A 25,297-nucleotide genomic window follows, 5' to 3' on the forward strand; every position below is an offset into this window, starting at 1 on the left:
TGATATTAAGGAGGATCTATTGAGAAAAATGCAATATAATATACTATGTCTTTATAGGTGTCTACAGACCTTATATACTGAAGCATTTTGTTTTTATCACCTTTCAATGAGCCATTTCTATCTACATACACCGTGGGACCCCTTACATGTGATTTGCCATGTTGTTTTGTAGCCCTAAACAGACAAATTGCTCTACATAGCACGTTGCGTAACAAAGCAGGTCAAAGACTGATGCATGAACCAAAAAGAAGACAGCAAACCAATAATTCTGTGCATTTCAATATTTTAATTATGCTGTCAGTGCAAATAAACACCAAAGAACATAAGAAAACCCAAAAGGCTCTGATTATAATTGGAGTAAGTATATGAAACGGTCTCAAAATTAAATTCATACCAATGTTGTTTCAGTTGTTAACCAAAAGAAATGTGAAAACATTCAGAAATAAAATGAATAAACATTTGTCCTGGCAGGTTTGAGCACTGGCTCAACAGTCTAGGACTGCATTTGCAGACAGATTATGGTTAAGTACCATCTCCTCATGAGAAAAACATCTATTTTAAGACTTGACATTTCCCCATACACAGGGACTCCCCATGCGTACATGCTACAGGCTGCAGAGCAGAGCTTTGAACAGAGATTATCATTAGCCCACAACATAGAGACATGCAGAAAAAGTGTCATTCTCTGGTTGTTATGTACATTATTACACATTTCATATGTACAATGCAAGACATTAAAAACTTTTTTTGTCTGGTACGATACAAAATAGTCATCTTTCATCATGAAAGCAATATTTACATAAATTTATTGAATCATTGTCAAAACGTGTCGCACAGAGAACGTGGAATAAAATCTGTAATGTTAAGGTTTAAGACTCTGTAAGTGATGGGCCTTTGTATGAACAAAAGACAAAAGAAAAATATTAGACAGATTCCTATTTCTTCTCACAGTAGTGTCTAATTCACACTGAAAGCGTTTTCTTTATATTCTATAAATATAATCCATAGTTAACCCTCATGGCTTTGGGGGACAAACTAGCACTCCGCAAAATCGTCTATACTTCATAACATAACATAACAGTCTACTGAAACCGGCAAAATGCTACATATAGAATATTTAAAGTACAAAACAAATTAAACGAAATGCAAAAAGATACATTTCACTTGCTAAAATATGACACTTGCGTATTCTTGTGTTTTTAAAACATCATGCCATTATCACCACGGTAACACCTACGGTTTCATTCCAGATGAAATTAAAGCACTGTAAATCTGACTAAATTACAATAACATAACATTCCAGTAAATGTTGTTGCCTTTTTAGCCCTAAACATCTGATAACCCCTCTTGACCTTTGCTAGTCTTAGATATAAGATACCTGATAGATTACAACCCATTCCTTAAACTCTGCTGTAAGAAAATATACATTTTCCCATTTCAATTGGACTTTTCAATGCCACAAATCCAATATTCCGTTGTGCTTAAACTGTACATTTTTCTCTGCCTCGAAAAATGGAAAGGGACCTGATTCGGCTGTAGATAAATATAGAGTGAAATTAGCAGTAACATTTCTGGATTCATCAATAATACACGTAAGTGAATGTTCTTCATAAATGTTTCAGGTGTGGAAGGAGGAAGAGTTCATTTTTACATTGTGCTGAACAGTTAGCTTAGCATACATGCTAAAAAAATCTTAAAAGAAGCAAAAAAAGTGAAGAACATTGAAGGACCATTTAATGACATCAATAAGAACAAACAAATCAAACAAACACATATATGAAATAATTCTAAGCTGGGGCAAATATCCTCAAAGATGTTCGGCCATTTATTCAGTTCAAAAACCAATAAAGAAGATTTCACAGACATAAATAAATGGCCATGCACACATTTCTCAAACATCTACCATTTCTCCACCGAGTCATTTAGACTCTCTTCTCCTCGCTTGTGAGTTTGTCTATGGGCCGGAGAGCTAATGCTGTGCTCATAGTCATTGCATGGCTCCGATTTAACACCTGTGACACAGTGTGCTGGCTGGACCTGATCCTGAATATCAGTTCTTAGCTGACCATTTCCCCTCTGGAGCATGTAGTACAAAATCGGGTTAGACCTGGTTAAAGGAGGCGAGTCAAGACTGGATCTTTCCTCCCTACTAATAGTTTCTCTAAGTGACCTCTCAGGTTCTTTTATAACGGATTTACAGCTGGCTTTAGGAGATTCCATAGCCCAAAGTTGTGATACGCCAGTGCTATCTGTTTTGGGCACACCAGGGCCTGTACCAAAAGAAAATGGGTACCATGGCAAGTGTGGAAAAGCAGAGTTAGTTAAGCTCCCATTAGCTGCACAGTTCGCCTGAGGGAGGACAGGACTTTCTCTGGGCTGGGCAAGCTCCTTTAAAGAGTTTTCTGAGAGTAGGAGCTGCTTAAGAACATTAAAGCCTTGGCTTTCTCGAGACAGTTGAGATTTGCTCCTGGGACTCCCAAGTATATCTTCCTCTTTTGGTCTTATCAGTCCTCTGCCATTGTTTTCAGTTGTATTAGACACCAAATTGTCACTAGTGCTATCTCCTGACCGTTGACAGAGTTCATTACTCAGGTGCTCCGCCAGCTCAACGCATAGTTTTCTTTTTTTAGGGAGAGTGCTGTGAAAATCCATTGGCTCCTCCTTCACAGAGTTAGTGTAGAGCGTGTTGTGTGGGTTTGATTGATAGGTAGCATTCTGCTGTAAAAGCTCGCTGAGAAGTCCAAATTTAGCAGCAGTTTCTGTAGGACAATGCTCAGGTTTGATCTTGTCCTGTGCTTTGTTGTTGTGTTGTTTTAATCGTTTCTGATTGTGCATCCCGTCATCAGAGCTTTCTGATGACCAGTTCTCTTCAACAGGCTCTGTTTTGATCTTAAGATGTGAAAGTCTATTTTGGCTCTCACAGTTGGCAGCGACCCCCTGAGGCTTCTCCTCTGAGACTTTAAGTCCATTGGTTCTGTCCTTGTGGGAAGCTGTTCCCAGGAGAAGCTGAAGTACGGTACGCTTCTCAAGAAGGTTTTCTATCTGCGTTGACGCCGAAGGCGGCTGCTCACATTTGTGAGGTGTGAGAGCAGCGGGGGGACCATCCAGCGTGGAGGTTCTGTTGCGCTTGACTGCAACAACAAGACGATCCAAAAGAGCCTGAGGCTTGTTTAGCTCAAGTTCTGGGCTTTGCCTTCTGCTTGTCGGCTTGTGAGAGTGCAAAGGAGGGGGAGAGGGAGACAGGTTCATTGTACCACTCTGTGCCAGATTCTGTAGTAGCTTGCTGGCACTAAACGAAGGGTCCACCTTCTTCTCACTTGAATGGGCATTAGATTTGCACAGATCTAGAGGACTGGACTGAGCACGGGGCGAGGGGTACGAGTTTGAGGGGGAGACAGAACAGAATGTAGATAGCCCTCCACCCACCTGCCGGTCCAGAGGACTTTGTGTCCCACTGTCCTCTGGCATAACAATCTGTTTTAGCGGGGCTGTACCCAAGCTGCTGATGATTGTGCTAGGCCGTAAATCAGGATTATCTGAACCTTTGTTTACCTTCTCGTTATTTTTGCGGTCTAGCAGTAACTGCATTAGAGTGACCTTATCATGGGATTTCATGTCTGGGCTAGTATCCAGATCTGTGGCCTCGTAGACCTTTGGCACAAAAGGTTCTGGCTTCCATTTGTTTATGGGAGAGTCTGTGAGCTTGTCCAGAGAGGGGGTTAAAGAAAAGCAGGGCTCAGATTTTTGGCTGGGGGCTCTTCTTTTCATAGAGAGGTCAATGGGGGAACAGCTGGAGATGCTCTCGGCATCGCTGCTGTCTTTGGTCAGACTGTACTCCTGGTTGGAGTACTCGCTGTCGGACTGAAGGGAGGAGGGCCGGCTCAGGAGGATACCGCAATCATTCTCCAGGTGTCCATTCTTGGTGAGCCGCTGATGGGAGTTGTGGTTGTTGAGGAGGAGAAGCAACAAGCTGCTGCAGTTCTGCGGGGGTCGACTGTGTCTGTCAAAGGGCCGTCTTTCTTTGGGAGGTTTTGTGGAGGGTGATACAGCTAGTGAAGGGCTAGTCTTTAATGAGGGTGAGGGGAGTGTTCCATTTTGGATATTTAAAGGGCTCAACATGTCTGGAGTGGTTGGTGGCTGCCCTATGCTGGGCGGCCTTGTATCCTGCGTTTTCTGAGTAGCCATTGCTGCTAGTCTCTCGCTTGCTGATCGACTGGTTAATTGTGCTTTTATGGCCTGTTCTCTGGAGTACTGCTGTAGATGGGCTTCACTGGAAAGCAATAAGGCCAGCTGACTGCAGGCTACACTGGGTTTAGGAGAGGGGGCTGGACTTAACCTGGTCCTCACCATATTTGCAACCGCCTTGAGTCGCTGTGTGCAGGGCATCGACTCGGTGCCAGTGGGCTGAGTTGAACTTTGAGAGGAATGAGGAGAATCTGAACTTCGGTTTTGACGACAATAAGGCACAGTGTTATGGTTCTGCTGCTTGCTTTTCTTCATGAGGCTTTTGAGGCGGCCAGACGCTGTGCCATAACTCTGGAAGGAGTCTTTATCAACAGGAGCACTTTTGCCGCCGTTCTCCATGTCATGATGTTTGTGGCTTTGTGAAATGTGCTGTTGCAATGCAACGCTCTCCAGGCGAGAGCTGAAAGACTGCAGCAGAGAAGCAAGCAAGGTGCTCTCCCCCTGTCCAGCACCATCCAGGCTTCCTTTATAATGCTCCCTTCTCTGTCCATTCACTTCAATTACAGATCCTGTTCGTTTCTGGCTGTCGGCTTCACTCCATGGCCCCGAGCGAAGCAGTCTTGCTTTTTTAAGGTGCTGGGAGGCTGCAATGGGTGGGCTGCCTTTGTCTGGCGATGGGGAGCCATGGTTGGGAAGCTGAAACACCCGAGTCACCTGATTGGCATTTTCCTCATTGTGGCGGTCAGGTTCTGTTCTCCGTGTAACAGTGGCAGCAGGCCCAGTTGTGACTGGATGCATTAGCAAACCTTCCAGATATGTTAAAGCAGTGGAATCCTGTTGAGTTTCAGGGCCAGACTCCACCCCATGAGTCATGTTCAACAGTAGGACGCCTTGATGTGTTTTGTTAATGCTGAAAACGCCTTGAGAGCATATGTGCCATAAATGATGAGATCAGAGAACTCCAACAGTGCTTCGGACGTTGTTTCTTTTCTAGTCAGTTCTACATACAGCACCATTGGGCATTTATAATTTCACGGCAGGCCAACCCAGCTGGCAATGCTTTGCCGTCAGTGACAGCTGTTTGTTCTTCTAATCTCAGATGTGGCCACACGGGAACCTGCAAAATAGGAAGAGAAAACACAACATGAGTGACAGGTGTCAATAACCACCATAACATTCTTCAAATTCTGTCCAAGCTTTTTTCACATCCATAAGGCATACATTTTTCTCTCTTTTAAAATAGAAAATGTGCATTCACTGATATTTTTCTGATGTCTGGACAGATAATTCCTCGTATTGATAATAAATCTATTTTCTAAGAATTTATATTTCAGGTTTTGATTTCAAATGTAACATACATAACAGTGGATCTGACCAAGATGTGTTATTGCTAGCCCTTAGATGCCCTTTAAATGTCTATCCGTCCCCATGTAAACTAAAACTTCTGAGAACTACCGCCCCAGAGCAAAGTACATGGAAGTCTGAGGAACCTGTGGGCAAGGCATGATGTCCTAAAGAAACAAATTTGCCTTAACTTTGTTAGTAAGATTCTTGTCTGCTGCCCGTCTCGAGTATCTCAAAGCATCAAGTTCTACAACAAAGATTTTTGTCCGCAATTTGTTTTGTTTTAGAATATGCAAAACAGCTATGCTAAAATCGTCACAAAGGGGTCACAAGCAATCCTTCAAAGCACCCATGTGCCAGCTTTTACATGAGGTCCGTTTTTTTTACATTTCGGAGCTATAACACAAATATAAATTTCTTAAGATTTAAGAGTCTTCCTGACATAGCAACACGAAACACGTTCCCCTTTAAAAACAAGTGTCAAATCTGTGGTGGCTGGGGAGCGCTCACAGGTGTGGAGGGGCACGGCACACCTGTCATACTGCTCCTCCGCCGCATCAGATAACATGACAGAACCGCTGGCTGCTCGCTCGACAGCCCTGAACCCTGTCAGAATTGCCTTCATAAACACTCCTGACTTCCCACTGTCAGATCCGCCACCACAAAGGTTAATTAATACAGGGTTCTCCAGCTACGGCGAAGCAGCGCTCAGCTGTCAGAAAGCATCTTAACCTCCACGTCCTGCTCCTTCAGCAGCATGATAACACGCTACTGCGGTTTGCCAAGGAGTGAAGCTTGACCTTGAGCTAGGAACGCTGTTACAGCAATTCAACAGCACGCTCATGCTTAGAATATTCAGAATGTTGTACATTATACCTACACAACCATTTGAACTCATGATCTTTGTATTGCCTTGACGGTTAAGCTACAGTAACAAACTAAGTAAACACCTTCACACAGTCACGGAAACACCTACCGCTGGTACCTTGAATTTGACGCAAGTCACATTTATTGCGAAGGTTAGAAGAACAGAGGAGGAAAACTAATTTATTAACAACTTTAGTCTCAGATACAAGAATAGCGTGAGTCACTGACACAAAAATAATAAACAAAGACGAAACACAGCCATCTGACATATCACGCTAATCTTAATGGGCCAGGTCAAGATAATTTTTCTGCCTATATGCAATGCATATAGGTTGCTACAATAGTGATACTTCACCTAAAAATGAAATCATCATTAACTCGCCCTCTTGAAATTCCAAACCTCTATGACTTTCCAATGCAGAACACAAAAAAATATATTAAAAAAAATGTTGGTAACAGAAAACTTGCATTGGTTTTGTGTCCATACAAAAGAAGTCAACAGGGACCAGCCGTTTCTCTTCAAATATCATATCTTCTAATGTGTTTTAAAGAAGAAAGAGTCATACACGTTTAAAATGTCGAGAGGTGGAGTAAATGTTAAAAAAATTGGTGGGTGAACTATCCCTTTAAAATAAATAAATAACATGCAAATTTTTATATTAGGAGGGCATGATAGCATGCGTATTTAAATTGACCACATATTCGTCCACCCGACTACTTGTGACCCCTGCTGAGCATTTCTGCAGAAAATAATTCTCTCTCCCTCATTCAATCTCTCTCTCCCTCCAGCGGCCGGCAAGTGATTATCCATTATCTCTTACAATGTCAAACATTCACACCCAACAGCATTTTAAGTGATTTCACTAGCCAGTGGTGAAGGCAACAGCAGTGCGCAGGGCACTTTATCATGGCCGGGCGTCTTTACTCACTCAGACACCCCGAGCAGGAAGGTCAAACCATCATCAGTGGCTGAGAGTCAATTTCCCTTGAGGACTTTTGTAAAAAAAAAAACTTAAATGCTGAACCTCTTGACGTAAATGTCAGGGATGTGATATCCAGAGCCAATCTGCCAATTCTGGTATGTGGGTTACAAAATTAATTGGAATCTAGCCCCGCCCCCTGCCGAAGCCTGCATAACGTACCCCCCAAAAATAAAAGGTCAATGAACCGTCCCCATAATAAAATACTGTCTGTAATCCATTTAAAATGTGTGATTAAAAATAGGGAGCGGTGCAGAAATTGCGCTGCGAGTCAAGGTCAAGTACATCAACGTCCGTGCAACAGCTGGAGTCCATGCGAAGCGCTCGGCGTTAATAAAAAGTGACAACCCGGTCCTCGATGGGCGTATCGCTAATATCTGACACCGGCCTGGCAGACGCTTCACCGGTGTTAAAGGTAAACCAAGGTTAAAGAACTTTTAAGGAAGGGGAACTGTGTAAACTGCATTCCAACATGTTATCGACGACATCTGCTATTTGGCAATGGATTACTCAGGTACGCGGGGCTGAATCTGTCAATTCAATAGGGTTCCAGAAAATTTAATAAAGAGAGCAGCAGGCTACCTAAACAAACACGACCTAACGTCCATGCTGGTAAACGTCTGTACTGCAGTGAAATAAAAAGTAAATAAACAGTTCATCTCGTGGAATGCTGCAAACTGAGCCTGGAATAGAAAGAAGTCAATCTTGCCAAACACATTTACGAATTAAAAGTCAAATCTAGGCGTGGCCACAGTAAACAACACATAGATACGCTGTTTTCTGTTAAACTGATCAAATGAAAGACTTAAAAGGAAAAAGGCTCATAGTGATGTGTTGAAACCATAAATAACACACACTGGTGCGAGATAAACACTTTTATGATACATTAAATAAATTTATAAATAAAAGTCCTCTATAAGGTTTCTCATAATAATTCTACACTTCTGTGTTATACGTAACTCTAAAACTTTCATATTTATTAACTTCAATGCATGACAAGAAATTCAATTTGGAAAGATTCTATATATTTTTTCCAATCGATTAAGTGCACTTAACCAATGAAAAGGGTTTCTCCCCCTGATGCAACCTTCCAGCTGGCACGAATCCTTGTTGGACAAGCCAACGAAATGCCACCCGAGTACGATTACACAATCTCATTCGCTGTACACACGCACACACGCACGCTTCTCAGAGAAACCCTTGACTCCGCTAGTGCCTACATATCTATCCACTGTCTCTTTAAAGGAGTAGTTCACTTTCAAAATAAATGTTCATGATAATTTACTCACCCCATGTCATCCAAGATGTTTATGTTTTTGTTTCTTTAGTCGAGAATAAATGAAGGTTTTTGATGAAAACATTCCAGGATTTTTCTCCATAAAGTGGACTTCAATGACTCGAAATGGTTGAAGATCAAAATTACAGTTTCAGTGCAGCTTCAAAGGGCCAGACGATGAATAAGGGTCTCATCTTGCGAAACGATCGGTCATTAAAAAATAATAGTAATATATGCTTTATAAACACAAATGCCCGCCTTGCTCTGTTCTGCGATGCGCGTTCATGACTTCACATAATACGTAATTTCATCAAAAGTTTTCATTTCTTTTCGATTAAAGAAAAGTAACATAAACATCTTGGATGACATGTGGTTGAGTAAATTATCATGAAGATTTATTTTTAAAGTGAACAACTCCTTTAATCACAGCACTGACGCTTCCAAATCAATCGTTTTCTCCTGCACCTCCTCCAACTATCCATATGTCTCATCCAGGTGTGTTTCTCAGATCTCCAGGTGCTCGGATGGACAAGTCAATTGGACCATCCACTCTCAACCCAACAAAGCAGCTAACTAAACATGCATTCACATCAAGCAACCCTCTCACCCCAAAAACACGCCCCGTTGTGCCTACTGTACTAAAACAACAGTGTTTTGACTGTAAGCTTTTTAAATGGCAGCTGATAAGAGCCGTCCACCGTTATTCAGGCGACGTGAGCTCGGGCACAGAGCTGGCTTCTTCGCTGCGGATCTCAGGAGGCTCAGACAGGTGAAGTGTGGTAATCAATTTGCTCTACCGCCAGGACTCCTCAGTAGAATACTAATGAATCTCTCTCTCCTCCACACACACACACTAAACAAATCACATTCTCACACACACACTCATTCAAACACACATTTCAACGCTTTCCTTGTACTGCTGGAAATGAGAAAGCAGCCTGGATGATCAGTCCAGGCCTCAAGGCTGTGTGTGTGTGGACACAGATTACACCTCTGTACCACTCGACTCTTCGAAACAGCTACAGGGGAAACAAGGTAAGAGTCAAACCTGGAGTACAGCAGTGACTGCACAACCCCTTTGAGCCAAAAATATACAAAACAAGAACAACAAGTGCACCTGTGCGTCTGAGGTTAGGGTATTGAGGTGGGCATATTTGCAAAGAAAACACATTTGCAGTCACACGTATAAACACAAACAAAGACTTGAGTTTACAGTAGGATGTAGGTAGATCAATTCAATTGACCTTCCAGCTGAGCCGACTGACAGATGTTCAAGGAACAGTCTCCATTAACTAACCCACAAGTTGTTCCAAATCTGTATACATTTTTTTGCTCTGATGAAGATATGAATATATTTGGAAGAATGCTTGTAACCAAACAGTTCTTGGCCACCATTGACATCAATATTAGGAAAAAAATATGTTTGATGTTGAATACAAAAGAAGATATTTTGAAGAATGTACTGTAGGAAAAAACTGTTCTCGGGCACCATTGACTACCACTGTAGAAAAAAATTCAGTTGAACACAAGAGAAGATATTTTGAAGAATGTACTGTAGGAAAAAACTGTTCTGGGGCACCATTGTAATTATTCCTACTATGGTAGTCAACTGTGGCCGAGAGCTGTTTGGTTACAGGCATTCTTTCAAATATCTTTCTCTGTGTTCATCAGAACAACAAAATTGATACAGATTTGACCCAATTCGAAAGAGAATAAATAATGACAGAATTTTTACTTTAACGTGTCCCTTTAATGGATACTGAAGTCTTTTTGTGACTCAAAAATCGATGCTGATTCTTCACACATTCATAATTCAAATAATCCTACTTAGGGAAGGTGTAAATTTTGTCATTTACTCACCCTTATGCCATTCCAAACCTATGTTTTGTGAAACACATAAAGAGATGTTTTTCAATTTTCAATACAGATAAGTTAAAACAATTTCTTTGTGTCGACAGAAGAAAACCATACGGATCTGGAAAAAATTTGGGTAAATGCTAGATTTTTTTAAGCGTGACCACAAATAAAAAACTGTCCCTGTGCAATTTATCCAGATTAAAACCCGCTGTGACCGCTCAACGTGCTTTTGATCTCCATTGTGATGAAGGTACAGTAAAAGCCAACAGCACGACATCAGCAGAATATTTCATTTTTACATAACAAGTATCATTAATCGCCACTAACAAGAGGACACAACCTCACCTTGGCAGTTTCACACACAGCATGAGAGCAGAGATGAAAGTGACACAACCAGACTCAGGCATCCTCTACTCTCGCTCTATGAGCAGAGGTGCTAAAACAGCCAGGAGCTATAAACTGAAAGTGAAAACCCCTCAACAGATGAAAGAAGTAATGCTGCTGTCTGCGACCTTGACACACTGACACTGTCATGTGACACTCTTAAAGATTTGCCACCTGGCAGAGCCCTGCCCAGCGCGGCTAAACTACCCAACCCCACCCCGCTAACGGCAAGGGAAGGTAGATAGGGTCACTGTGTCCTCATCTGTAATACGCTGCCATTCGTCAGCGGTCCCGGCTGGAGGAGGAGGCACCTGCCACAAGGGGAGAATGCCCAATTAGGCAGCTGTCACGCAAGGCAGAGGCTCCAGACTCATCCCTGTCGGACCGGAGAGCTAGCTGTGGGTGCCAATTACAGCGAAATGTTAACCACTTCGGCTCTGAGAAAAGGAAAGAGCCTAACATTATTTTGGAGACGTGGGGCTTCTTGCTTGTGGGAATTTGCACCTGATTACCGGCGTGCCCCGTACATCCCACAGCAGACACCAACATCCGCCCTAGAAATATCTTGTTGAAAAGGCCGGTGCTGATTCAATCATATTGATATACACTAAATATTTTTGTGAAAAAGTTATTTTTGGACTTTTACATCTTGACAAAACAGTGAAGACTCGAGTCGAACTAGGGTCGCAGCTCACTTGGCCATCGTGCTGACTTCGTATCAATATTTTTATTCAATTTCGCCTTAATCGTGACTCACATACGAATGATAGAGCTGCACAGCGATAGTTTAAATCGTGACATATTCATCAAGAGACAAACAGAACGCGTTCCTGTAAGGACTAGAAGGCCAACAAAATCATTTCCCCAAATTCTTATTCTCTTCCTCCCCAACCTTTATCAGCCAAGAGTATGACAATCCTTTAACACTTCTATGTTTAAATCAAATCTTCACAACCCTGAGGCCTCCATAATCTCTCTTCTGTTAATTAAATGAGGAGGGAGCGTAGGCGAGCCGAGAGGAGAGAGAGGGACAAAGCTGCCGGGTCTCCTGCCACAGAGAGACTCGTTAATATTAAAGATTAATGCCCTACCGTCGGCACCGCCACAGACCTTAATGCGCTACGCTCGCAAGTGTCTATCTGTTTTTTTACACATCGTAATGCAAACTAGGGTGGGTTTTGCCTCAACAGCGGGTCTGGAAGTGCGGAAGTAGTTGACAAATTTGTAGCGATTGTATAATTTATCATCTGAAAAAGCTTCTCTTTTGAGTAAGACTGAAACGAATCTGTGGCGAGGAAATTAAAAAATGAAATGAGCTGGACGCCGGCCGGTGGAAGATTTACGACGGACAGAATCCGTAGCCATGTCGGTGGTTATTGATCATTGGGTCGTCATGGTTACTCATTGCAATCGAAACGTCGCCAAACGGTGAAAACGAGTGTTCAGGGAGCAGATTAGATTAGCACATACCTCGTGCCGCACCAGAGTTATTTTAGAAGTCACATCAGGTCGATCTGGCTTACTCAACAAAATCCACTTTCAAACAAACGACTCATCCAAAAATGAAGGAAGGAAATGAAAATAAAAATGAAAAAAAACACAGGAGTTAAATTACTGTATAATGAATTCAGTCTGCTCTTAATGCAAAGCTACTGGATGACTTCAGAGCACTTCAAAACATCGCAGGTCATATGGACTTTCTTTGGTAACTCTGTGGCATCATATAATGAACCTTAAAACCCTCAAAGTCAATTTACTGTAATCGTATGGCAAAAAGAGAAAGACGAGTACAATTCTTTCTTTGTGTTGCACAGAAGAAAGTAAAATCATATAGGTTTGGAACAACATGAGAGAGAGTAAATAATGACTGTATTTTCCTTTTTGGGGGATTATTGCGTGCGGACAAAAACTTAAAAAAAGTTACAAAGCATCTGTCATTTCAAATTTGTATGATTTTTTTTCTTTTGCAAAATACAATAGTAGAAAAGAAGTGGTAACACTTTCCTTAAAGCATGTATGTATAATGCATTATAAAAGTAGTTTTGAAGCATTGTAATGCACCTTTTAATGCATTGTAATGTATAAATAATTGTTATTACATTATAACACTACACATTTTAAATGTGCATAATGCATTACAACACACATTATGAAGAATTATAATGCATTATACTCTTTATAATGCATTATACATACATTCTTCAAGGAAATTCATACAGATTTGAAAGGACAAGAGAACTATCCCTTAAACCTGCAAATCCTGTATAAGGACATTGCGTTATTTGGTCTTTCAAAATGTTGACTGACAAATTCATCCGAGACCCATTTCAACACAAGATACATGTCAGACACACCAGCTCGAACAAAGTAACACGTGATGTAAAACGGAAGACCACAAAGCGCAGAGTTTGACAGCGAAATGTTCAAAGATGTAACGGTTGATCATAACAAACGTTTAACTGTTAATCGTCGCAGATTGAAACGGATGCAGAAGCTAAAAGCGAGATAGGAAACAGTTGCGGCACAGACTTCAATGGCGACCGCAACAGGTCCATTTGATGTTGCATTTCCAAATTTTGAAGACTCATGGCTGTGCTACGGCTCACTGGAGACGGTCCTTAAACGTTACCTCAACAAAGCCACAGGAACTGTCTGCAACAGGAAGACAATCGAAGGGTTAACGTCCTCTTTCTGTATGCATGTGGGGGAATGAAGGATTTTACAGTGAGTGCCCCCTTTACCCGCCACTCCCCCCCGCCTGTTGTTGCTAAGAGTCACAGGGCGAGCGCATGTGACCTTGAGAAACATCGCTGGCACAGTCAGGGCTGCTTGCCTGCAGGCGTCCTTGAACTGAATCTGCAAGACAAAAACCTTCACACTGTCAGATAGACATCTCGCATCTCGCCCCAACGTCTCTCTCTCTCGCTTTTCAATCTGCGTGGCTGTTATCTCCACCCCAGCGGGGGAGACTTATCTGAACGCTGGATCTTTAACCTTAGCACCAAACTCAGATACAGGCGGAATTTCAAAACGTCTCTCGCTGGTGTATTTTTAACCTTCCACAGATTGTTTGTCTCCGTTTCGGGAGATCAGATGACTCTTCAGGGCACCTGAGACAACAGCCTGGCCAACTCTGGTTTAGACCGAGAGACTGTAACGTAATATTAATATTTATGTAACGTGACGTTAATATTCTGCTCTTTAATTGGGATGGGTTGTCAGACGTGCGGCACAAGATCTAATAGGGCATTAGTCATGTTCGACAACAACATTTACCCAAAAACACGTTTACCTAAAAATGTCTGAAAATCCCCAAAAATTAAATAATACCATTCCTCATACAATTTTCCAATCATACAAGAGATTTGGTCAAACTATCCCTTTATAAATAAAAGTTTCAGCCCAATGTCACGTGCCTCTCTGAATGAGGATGAAACTCCAAGGCGAGAAAGCTACGCCTGCCGTTACAGTAGAACATAAAGCACTTTTTATCGTCATGCAAATGCAGTGCCCTTGGTCGCACAAGGTTCATAGCTTTAAACAAATATTTGTACTGTCCTCTGTGCATCGACACAAAGGTGAGGAAAGAGTACAGCGATGTCATGTTTAAACACCAAACCTTCCCCGCAGCACACAGGCGGCACAGGAACGTACAGATCGTGTCCTTCGCGGGACACTTTGCAGCGCCACAAGGACTGACCTTTCCTGACTGTAATGTTATCGCATGTCATATGCGATCCTGCTGGACACCATCTGGCGTGGACTCCTCTGGCAGCGTGCAGGAGCCCGAGACGTCAGAGCTCTCCTCAACTTCACTGGAATTCATCAGATTACCGAAGGAACACCCACCTGGCCCTGTTTGAGGCACGCACGCAACACGATACGCTCAATTAGATCAAAGGTCATTCGTACCAACACATCATCTAGCGGGTTATGAGTATCCAACTCGAATAAAAACGTTGGGATTCTAGTAGTACGCAATGTTAGTAGAGTAGTCATAGGTTTGATTACCAATGAATTTGTTACATGAATGACTCAAACCGGTGAAGGGAGCAAAAGATACAGTAATTTCTAATGTTCTAGGTTTATCAAGTTCTGGGGCACCATTGACTGCCATAGTAGATTTTTTTCTACTATGGTAGTCAATAGTGACCCAAAATTGTTTGATTACAAACATTATTCCAAATATCTTTCTTTGTGTTCACCAAAATTTATCCAGATTTGAAATAACTTTAGGGTGAGCAATTCATGACACAATTTCCATTTTTGGGCAAACTGTTACATTAACAGTCATACAAAAAAATTCTAAACACAGAATGCCTCAACTAACCAATCAGAATCAAGTATTCCAGACACCTGTGAAATAATTATATTATTTTCAAACCGAGGCCTAACACTGGGTTCACACCAAACGCGAATTAATCATTTTGCCCGAGTAAATTACATAAAAAATCAATGCAAAGATGCGCAGAACAATGGCAGACGGTGTGAATGACACCAATCAGGCAACACAAATCGGGCAGCGCATTTGCCACAAATGCGCATCAATCTTGTTTTACAGGAAGGTTGAAAATATTTGTTAGATTTCAGTCATGCGAATATAACAAACTTTTCCCACTAGTTTAAAGAGCGTGGATGAGTTGGTGTGAACCCAGCATAACACACACCAACACACTTTCCTTCACTCTATTGCTTTGCGTAAAGTCTCTGGCCTGTGCAAGTAACTACAAACCTTAAAAACCTTGAAACGCCCTGGTCAGGTCAAAGTCTCTGTCTGTCAAAAACACAATTGCAGTTCACTCTTAGATCAAATATTAAATAGTGCCGTAAAGAGCGATAACTCAAAAGAAGAGCTTTCTTTTGGGGTTCAAAGTCCTGCTGGTTTCCAGTCTGTCAGTCTGGCTGTGCCTTTCTCTCTGTATACACAGGAGGTTCTGTTGACCTTTTACGTTTGACAAAAACAACAATCTTTCATAAAAGGCCACGCCCACAGGGATCCGAGTCCAAGATCGTAACAACGATGCAGTGATTCTCTCATGAGTCATGACTCCTGGCTTTCACCAGTGCGGGATACTGATGTCATCTTAATTACCCTGCACTATGAATAAAAACCTTGACTCGAGCTGTGTGCGTCACTTTAACTCCGGACTGAAGCTTTCTTTATAGATTTGGCTGTCTTACAGGACTCTGAAGAGCAACACACATACTGCAAGGTCTCTTGTTGAGTATCAATCACATTTAAATGCGGATGCAAATCCCCGGAATTAACAGTCAATGTGTGTGCTGTATTAAAGTGTTAAACCCAAAATTGTGATGGGTGACATACATCATCTACTGACAATGTTACAATGATATGAGCTGTCATTGCCAAAAAAAGCATTGTTGATAAAAACTGTGTTCAGTTTGGTTCCATACACAATTCAACTTAAAGGTATAGTTCGCCCAAAATGAAAGTTCTGTCAACATTTTATTCCCTGTGAATGTCATTCCAAACCTGTAGAAAACAAAAGAAGATATCTTGAGAAACGGTTTTGTGTTGATACATTGGAAGTCAATGTGGGTCAGTATTGTTTGGTTACCAACTGTCTTCAAAATGTCGTCTTTTGTGTTCAGCAGAAGAAGGAAAGTCATACAGATATGGAATGACATGAGGGTAAATATATCAATGAATGCTCATCTTTGAGTGAACTATCCATTAAAGTGTGTACCATCATTCCTGAGCTGTAACCGAGACGAGATGAGCATTTCTGAGCTCACATCCCGGTGAAAGGAATGTACGTGAAGCTTCTGAGATCACAGACAATTTTGACCGTGTAAACCACGCTTCATTTGCTACTTTCTCCACCAAATTTACAGTCCGTTTACGAGAGACAGACCTTTCCGTTGACCCACTTCTGTGTGGTTGCGTCTGCCGACAGCCCGTGCACCCCTTCCGACTGCAGCAGCGCAACCCTCAACCTCCCTGAACTGTGAGGAAAAAATAGGTCACCATGGCCCACTTTTGTCTTTCTATATTTTAAAAAAAAAGAGTGTGTGAAGATTGCAGCAGAGTTTGATCAGGGAGCTCAGAAAAAGATGGAAAACACAAACACATTAGAGAGAGAGAGATAGAGATAGATAGAGAGAAAGAGAGAGAGAGAGAGAGAGAGAGAGAGAGAACTCTTAGCACTGAACACACACGTGTATCAGAGACACAACACATCTTATCAGATGGCAGAAACGCACGTAGACTACGGCTTTCACACGTGATGTTTAGTTCAGAACGGGGCACCGTTCGCTAATGTGAAAGTGCAGTTTATACTGCGCATAATAGCACCAAATGAATAAAAACAAAACATGTTCTGTAATTCTATCATACAACATGCACGTTTGTGAAGAGTAAGATAAATGCAAATGCACCAGGGTTCAATATAATCAGTGTGAAACCAAACCAGCTCAACACGCACACGATGTCTCATTCAGTCACCAAAACCAGTGTATTTGGGAATCACTTTGTTACATTTTTGAGACAAGAGGTGTTTGAAAATGGTTCCCATAGCTCAATTGGTAAAGAATTGAGTTAACAACGCAAAGTTCATGGGTTTGATTTCCAAAAAACACACAAACTATAAAAATGTATTACATGAAATGCCCTTCATTGTCACTCAGGATATTTTCTCTCGGGCCGGTGAAGACTGTTCTGTACGTTCACTGTAAGATGAGAACATATTTCCAAACAACACAAACACACACGGGGACACACCGATCCTCTCACACGTCAACATCAAAAGCTCTCGTACGTCTCTCTAAGGGACAATTTACTCTCGGATGCTCAGAGTTTTGTCAGTTTTAAACGTAGACATCCAGCGCTTTAGGAAAACTGTTTAAGCAAAACCGTCACTGTAAAAAACGCACCGTAACAGTAAACACAGAAAGAAAAAACAAACAAAACAAGATCAAATTGAGCCATTATAGAAATTATTATTTTTTCCTGTATTTCTTGTGAGATTCTTGTGGCTCTGTGGAATATATTGTTGAAGGATTTATCAACCCTTACACGTTTTATCAACAGCTAAACATCAACTTGAATTAACGCCGGCGACATACAAGCCTATGTTAAAATATAAGGGTTCATTATATCGAATATCGCAGCTGTCTTTCTGAAACCTCTCCAAATTTTGAGATTAAAATTTTTTGCCATAATTCCTCATTATTAGTCAGCCTTTATGTTCATCGCTGGCTTTTGCAAATATCCAACTATTAAAAAGTATTAAAAAGTGCTTTCCCAACTGTAAACTGAGATCAGTGTTTTTTACATTTAAAAAAAATATATGGACATCAGAGGGTTCAGAAGGTCAGCAAAGATTTGATTTCATTAACACTCATTAACCTCTCTGCCAATGACATTCAACAACACATAAATAACCTGAAGGTCAATAACAAGCAACCGAATCAAACCGATCGTTGACCTTATTAAACTCCTTTAAGTGTATTTAGGGCAAGCCGTACCTTAATATAACCTGTGAGGGCAGCCTTGGATGGTGAGACAAGTGGCTTAGATAAAAGATCTGATCTGATCCGTCTGGCCCCTGTGTCTGAATCAGATGTATATATATATATATATATATGTGGTTACACAAGCGGAGCACCACGTAAACATCAACTTCAGGTTAGAGACTGTACCGATTCTACACAACCCTCATTGTGACAGTAACCCGGTCTCAGACAGAGCCCACAAACATCGGCTTTATGAAAAGTTTGACTTCAGTTCACAGTCGAGTGGAGGAATTGAAACAAAAAAAACCCATCAAAGCCCGTCAAAGTTAAATCAAAGATAGTGGGGCTTATATCGTGACATTTTGTATAAAATTCAGAAAACATTACTATTTTTAAACATGCTTTGATTGTTTCTTACTTTAAAACCATTTAAAAGTCTCATTGTAAACGAACAAGATGTGTCATCATCATCATTATAAATGACTGAAAGAATTTGTTCTACAAATATTATGCCTAACAATATATCTTTTCAACAGATCCCAGGGAAGTCCCTCATCCTTCATTTCCGTAGTACGTAAAATCAATTACGAAATCAATATTCAAACAACACAGTTAATTGATAATGTGAATGAAAAAGCTCCCCCACACCTTTACTCAAATGTGACACATAAACCCCTCACATGGTGTCACATGACCAAATCTTGTTTGAGAGTGTTACTTAAAAGCTTTCAGGTCACTCAAAGTCAGAGCGTTAATGCCAGGAAAGCAGGTGCTGTCTCTATAAGCCTGAAGCCCTAGGACACGAGGACGTTTGTTTGAAGGACGTCTCCCAACTACTGAAGGAGATCAACACACGCTACACAAAATTAACCCACAGAGGAGATGTGAACATGTATACATTTTTTTATCATACATTGAGAAGGTTAGAAAGTATGATTATGTGAAAATCTACTTTCTATAAATCCTACACCAGGAGTGCCTGGCATCTAAAATAATATCCCAGCATGCCTTGCTGAAAGGCATCAGAAAGCATTTGGAGAACAGGAGCAACATTTCACTGCTCTTGCGGCTGCTGATGTGTCCCTTGTTGCCTGGCAACAGCTCTACTCATTTTAACCCCCTAAGTGAGTCTTAAGTGATCCAGCTTTCCAAAAGTGACAGGACTTGTCGGGCATTAGGTATGCAGCTCTGTACCCGACGACGTAAGACAACATAAATCTTGACCCTTGACATCTCCGAGTCCCATAACAAAGGTCGCGGACACATACGCGGGAGCCGGAAGCAATGGCCTCAAACCAGTGATAAATACCAAAGGCCTGTTTACACTGGGTATTAACATCCATCTCACGTGATCTGATCACGAGTGGTCAGATGAGACAGATTAGTCTGCATCTCCAATGGGTCTTAAAAATGTTCCCCTTTATGTAAAGGAACTATTTTTTCTATGAAGAGTCAATATAATGTACCCTGCCCAAAACAATATAGGAAATGTAATGCATTTATTGGTTATAATAAGGAACGTATCGGTTTTAATGGGAACCATAATGGCGTCTATGATGAATTCTTTTGGAGGAGTGTTATCTGGCAGATTAATCATTTTTGAAATAATGCCCAAAACACACTACAAAAAGGAGTTTTGTAATGATTTTAATTGGAAAGCTAATGGTTCATAATGGTATTTTAATAGAAACTCTATTGGGTTTCTATTGTTTTTTCAGGATAGAAATCATGTATTACATTATGTATCATAAAATTGAAGGAAAATACATAATATAATACAATATAATTTAAACCATTTACACAACAAATGCATATATACAAATAGGGTGAGATTATCCCAGATTTATTCATATAAAGGCAAAGGTTTTACAGTTTCCCCTCCAACATTTCTTTTCTCAAATAAACTTTTTTATGATTTCTAAAAATAAGTAAAACAATTATTTGAAAAAAAAACTGCTTTACAAACCAGATTCTGTGTTTAGACCTTCGAATGACACCTTAACTCACAAAAACGTAATATAAGTTTTTCCTAACATGCTACATAATCAACATTATTTATAAACTGCATATCCATCTTTGCTTCATAAAAATCTCTTCAGCTAATTGCTTTGGCCGGTGGAAAGCTTTTCCACGCAAGAAATAATGAAGCTGGGATTATTCACGTCACTTGTTCTGTGAATGTCGTACCGAAGCCTCGCCTGCAGATCATTCTGTAACTATCAGCGTATTGCGGCCTTCTTTTGGCTTTGAAAGTTTCTGAAAGGACATGTCAGTAAGATTGTGTGAAAGACAGCTTGGCCTGCTGTGGCCTTGGACTGTGAATTGTGCATACTGTATATTTAGCTATCGGCTTCAAGAGATGAATGACCAACCCTTATTACTCCAGAAACACGGTGAGGAACACGGGCATCTCTCTCTCTTTGCACAACGTTTGCCTAAAATAAGACACAATTAATAACAGCCCATAGGAGAAGTGAAATCCACTTAACCTGATGTCCGGGATTCCTTGACCTCCAGGACAAACACACATTTACATTTAGGCATTTGGCAGATGCTTTTATTCAAAGTGACTTACATTGCTTTATCCTATACATTTTTACATAGGTATTTGCAATCGCCTGGGATCGAACCCACAACCTTGCGTTGTTAACGCAATGCTCTTACCATTGAGCTACAGGAAAGCTACACCTCAGGGCCTAGTAGGCAATACAAAAAAACAGCTGGCATTTATAGGTAAGCACCGTAGTAACTACATTAAAATAACCTGAGAATACGTATTTTAGAATCAGTAACTTGAGAACTTAACTTTTTTTGCTAATGAAATGTATGCCACACCTAGTTTCTACAAATATTTTATAATTTCTGTGCTGTTGTGCTAATGTTCTGCGGAGTCAATCTTCACTGCAATTTCAGCAAAATATACAAGCAAGAAAATCTATATATAAAAATCTATCCTTTGCTATATATGTAATGCATACCCATGTTACAAGGTTGGAGAGATCCGCCTGACAGACCTAGTTTCAAAGGTTTTTTTTGCATTTTCACTATGTTTTGGTTCACAAACAGCTCATATTTTCACCACCGGTGGCTGTTTTTTCTCAAGTCATCTTTTATCAATAAAACATATGAAACAAACTATTCTCTGTGCACGGAAGAAACCATGTCCCTGAGCTGTCAACTGACTTCTTATGGAGTGTAAACCGCCCATGTCTTTTATGGATTTACGACATGTTACACCATGCAAATTTACGTTGCATACGCTAAAAACATGTGCTTCCATTCCCACCAAGTGTCTTCGGAAATCTTTTGCATCTGTTTTAGCTGCGCACCTTCCAATCAAACAAGACATTCTTTGTAATTTGAATCACTTTAAAGCCCAAAGCAAACAGACCTCACCCTCAATATCGAGGTTAACTTTGGAAAAACGATGTGAAAGTGACCAACCAGCACTGTTTTAACCACTCCGAATTTGTCGACATCCACAATGAGAAATTTGCATTTTGATTGCAATATTAACGTCATCATCCACGATCCATTGGGAAACACAAACGCCCTCACATCTGGATCGTAGATCTGAACGACAGATCAAATGCCTGCATCTTATTAGAGATGTTAAAGATGAAACTCCACGAAGAGAGAAAAACTGTCCACTTTTTCGTAACGATTTCAGTGAGACAGACAAAATGATGTGTGTCAGCCAAGAAAAATTCTCCTTAGTAAGTGATCAGCGCTGGAATACATTAGCTCACTTAACCTACATTCCGTCCTCCATCCACTGAGAAATCAACTAACGCTGACTTGTACAAACAATATGAAGTCTAAAAACGTGTACAGTGAACTACGCACATGCGTACTGTTTCTCTATTTTGTAATTATTTGGTCCTTTACCATAAAAGCTCCGGAGGCCACCTGAACCAACACCGACCCAGACTGCGGCCTCTGCTTGACAACCTTTAAACTTTAACCCTTGACCCCCCATTTTTATTGAGTGAAGCCACAGGAAACCTCATGAAAACTATAAACAATGCAAAGTCCAATATGTGTCATTACCCCCTAGGCTGCCTATGTAAATAGAGAAACCACAATCAATTACAAGCTCACTTAGCAGGTGAGGTCCTGTCCTAAAGATACCCTGAGGATTTATGACGCCTCGCTCATGTTTGGTGCTCTCCATTGAACAAACAGCATGAACCAACCAGACAGAATAATGAATTGACAGGTAACAGTATATGGTTTTGGAAACACCAAGAACTGCCAGTACGCAGAGTTGCCAATGGACGATTAAATATGGTTTATTTCCCTAAACCTGAAGAATGAGAATAATGTCGAATTAGTGATATCCAAAACGATACACAAGAAACACAAAATGTTCAAGCAAACACACAAAATAATGTCAACACAGGTCACGCAATGCTCCCGTTATTTAAGTCCACACCATGATAATGATCTTGCTTGGAAAAACGCAAACAGAAAAAGCCATTCCTTAACCCAGCACGTCTATAAATAATGAACGAACCAGTGCGAGCGGCAACATCGCACCGACTGAGAGAAACAAAATGGAAACTAAATGACAGCGCGACCATCGCGCTCCTGGGTCAGAGCGCGTACTTGCGTTCCGTCTGCGCTATTTTTCAATTGTGGTCTACACGTGCGTCAGGCGAGCGTTTTTGAAGTCCAAAACACTTCAACTTTCAAAACGCGTCTACAACGCCCTGCGTTTCTTTCCGTGTTTATGAAGGCGCAACAAAGCGGCATGTGTGAACGACCGCTCCATGCGCGTCGTTTTTATCTTAACGCGCAATCACAACACATCAAGCACATATAAACCATATGATGGTCTCGCGCATCCTAGTCCCTCTGGCTGTTGTGCGGATGTCGCCCCGACACACGTACCTGATTCCGCTCTCCGGGCCGGGTTTTGGAGACACCTCTGTTTCCTGCGCGCAGACGTGCCGTATGGAAGTAGAGTCCAAACACGCATCGACTCCTCCGGCCTCCAGCACCGACAGTCGCTCTGAGTCTGAGTCCAAACTGTGTATTCTCGGAATCCCCGAGAACTCCGCAATGTTCACACTCCTCCTCTCTCTCGGGTGCGCGCAGCTTAAAGCTACAGGAGTCGCTTCGCGCGCGCGCACTGGGAGACGTGCGTCAGCTCACCTCTCGCAGTACATGATCTGGAGTTATCTGAAGCTATTTCGGGAAACGAGAGGCTGTTTTATAAGCATCAGATAAACATTTATGAGGTAACTCGTTTGACCTTCGACACAATGAGCACAGCGCAAATAAACACAGTGTAAATAAATATTTACAAGTCAAAGGTGTAATTCTTTTAATTTCTAAGAGATGCTGTCAGCTAATGGGCTTCAATGATTCATCTGTCATCTGCTAAATGAATAAATGTACAAAAGGTTCTTTACAGCGATATATAGAAGAACCATTTTGACCCCAAGAGCTGTTTACCCAAAGGTTCTTATAAGATCCTTTTGAGAAACAAAGAAAAGCACTACTACTCTAACTGTACTCTACTTGCATCCTCAGTCCTTAGCTCAACAGGTATATGGTGTTTGGAAACTTAAAGTTGTGGGTTCAAGTCCAGGAAATGTACTTGAGATCAGGCATCAGCAAATTAAGGCAAGTATCACTCCAATAGTTTCCATTTGCTTTTAGGATTAAATATACATTTCATTAGAGGAGTAAGATGTTATTCATTTTATTTCAGGGTTACATGTATAGTGTGCAATCCCGTCATCGCCCTACATCCTGGATCCCGAAGACACACACCGGATCAGCAACTTTGGCGCAATCTCTCCATGCTAAGTCGACCTTCGAACTTAGGAGACCTTTCATCTTTGAACTTTGACCTCAAATGCCACATGAATGGAGATACAATATCCGCCCTTCATTCCTTCCCCATCACAAGCTGCCTGACCTGTGCCCCAAAGCTTTTCACAGAAACACGGTTCATGAAACTTCAATCTTTGACCTCAGAACAGAGGAGCAGACTTGTATGTTTTTTTTTAGTCATGCTGCACATCGGCCGTCAGGATCGACAACCTTTACAAAATTAAGACGATTTTTGAAAGGAAACTTAACATCGATGCAAGTTAACCTGTTGATAATCATCTTCAAAGCAACACAGGTGTTTAAGAGAGATTTCCACATTCCGTATAGAATAACATTCAGTATGAAATGTATTTTCTTTCTTCCAAATTAAAATGCATTTACATGTTATTTAGATCAAGAAAAAAATTATTGGAATATAACACATATAATGGGATCTAATAAATGTCTATGTTCAAATTTGCTAAGATAACAACATTTTCTAAAAAAAATCAGGGCTGAAATTCACACATATCCACAAACTAATCCATTTCTTCTGTACATTGTTTTTACCTAATGTGCTGGAAATATGAAACAAAGCTTTGGCAGGTTTGTTCCCCGGGTCCACAGGTCCAGCAGGGGCCCAGGGCACTTGAACTCAGACGCCTGACTGCCTCAAGGGGAAAAGACCACTGTGTCAAAGGACATTAACCTCTACCCTCTTGCCCCATCCATGCATTAACCTCTGTGTATCTGGTGTCTGGTGGAGAAGAGAGATCAGCAAGAGATGAGGAGAGAAGAGGAACCTGACCTAAGACTTATGACAATAAGCTGTTCTTCAAGATCCATGCATAGCCTTTCATCCAAATCACGCCACTGTCATCTGTCATCGTGTGTTCAGCCTCATCTTGGTCAAAACCTGACTCTTTCTTCTGTGGAACACAACAGACGATATTTTGAGAAATGTTGTGTGTCCATACAATGGAGTCGATGTTGTTTGGTTAGCAACATTCTTCAAAATATCTTCTTTTGAAATTCTGCAGAACAACATTCATGTTTGGAATGATAGGGGGAAGTCAATGATGAATATCTCTCCAAAATAAATAAA

At 41.1% G+C, this 25,297-nt stretch overlaps 1 protein-coding gene across 2 annotated transcripts; it reads right to left on the reverse strand.

Moving 5' to 3' along the window:
* Nucleotides 1-266: 266 nt before the first annotated feature.
* On the reverse strand, nucleotides 267-23,452 carry nrip1b (nuclear receptor interacting protein 1b). 2 transcript variants are annotated; one of them, XM_056736471.1, is made up of 3 exons: nucleotides 15,626-15,826; nucleotides 14,594-14,748; nucleotides 267-5,302 (listed from the first exon to the last, which is right to left on the reverse strand). In XM_056736471.1, exon 3 carries the CDS (start codon nucleotides 5,056-5,058, stop codon nucleotides 1,900-1,902), a length of 3,159 nt encoding a protein of 1,052 aa, XP_056592449.1. In that variant the 5' UTR covers nucleotides 5,059-5,302; nucleotides 14,594-14,748; nucleotides 15,626-15,826; the 3' UTR covers nucleotides 267-1,899. The 2 variants fall into 2 exon arrangements, with proteins under 2 accessions (XP_056592449.1, XP_056592448.1); XM_056736470.1 differs by lacking the exons at nucleotides 14,594-14,748; nucleotides 15,626-15,826 and adding an exon at nucleotides 23,263-23,452.
* Between the last annotated feature and the right edge of the window lie 1,845 nt (nucleotides 23,453-25,297).

Source organism: Triplophysa dalaica, chromosome 22 (assembly GCF_015846415.1).
Source record: "Triplophysa dalaica isolate WHDGS20190420 chromosome 22, ASM1584641v1, whole genome shotgun sequence".
Taxonomy (NCBI): Eukaryota; Metazoa; Chordata; class Actinopteri; order Cypriniformes; family Nemacheilidae; genus Triplophysa; species Triplophysa dalaica.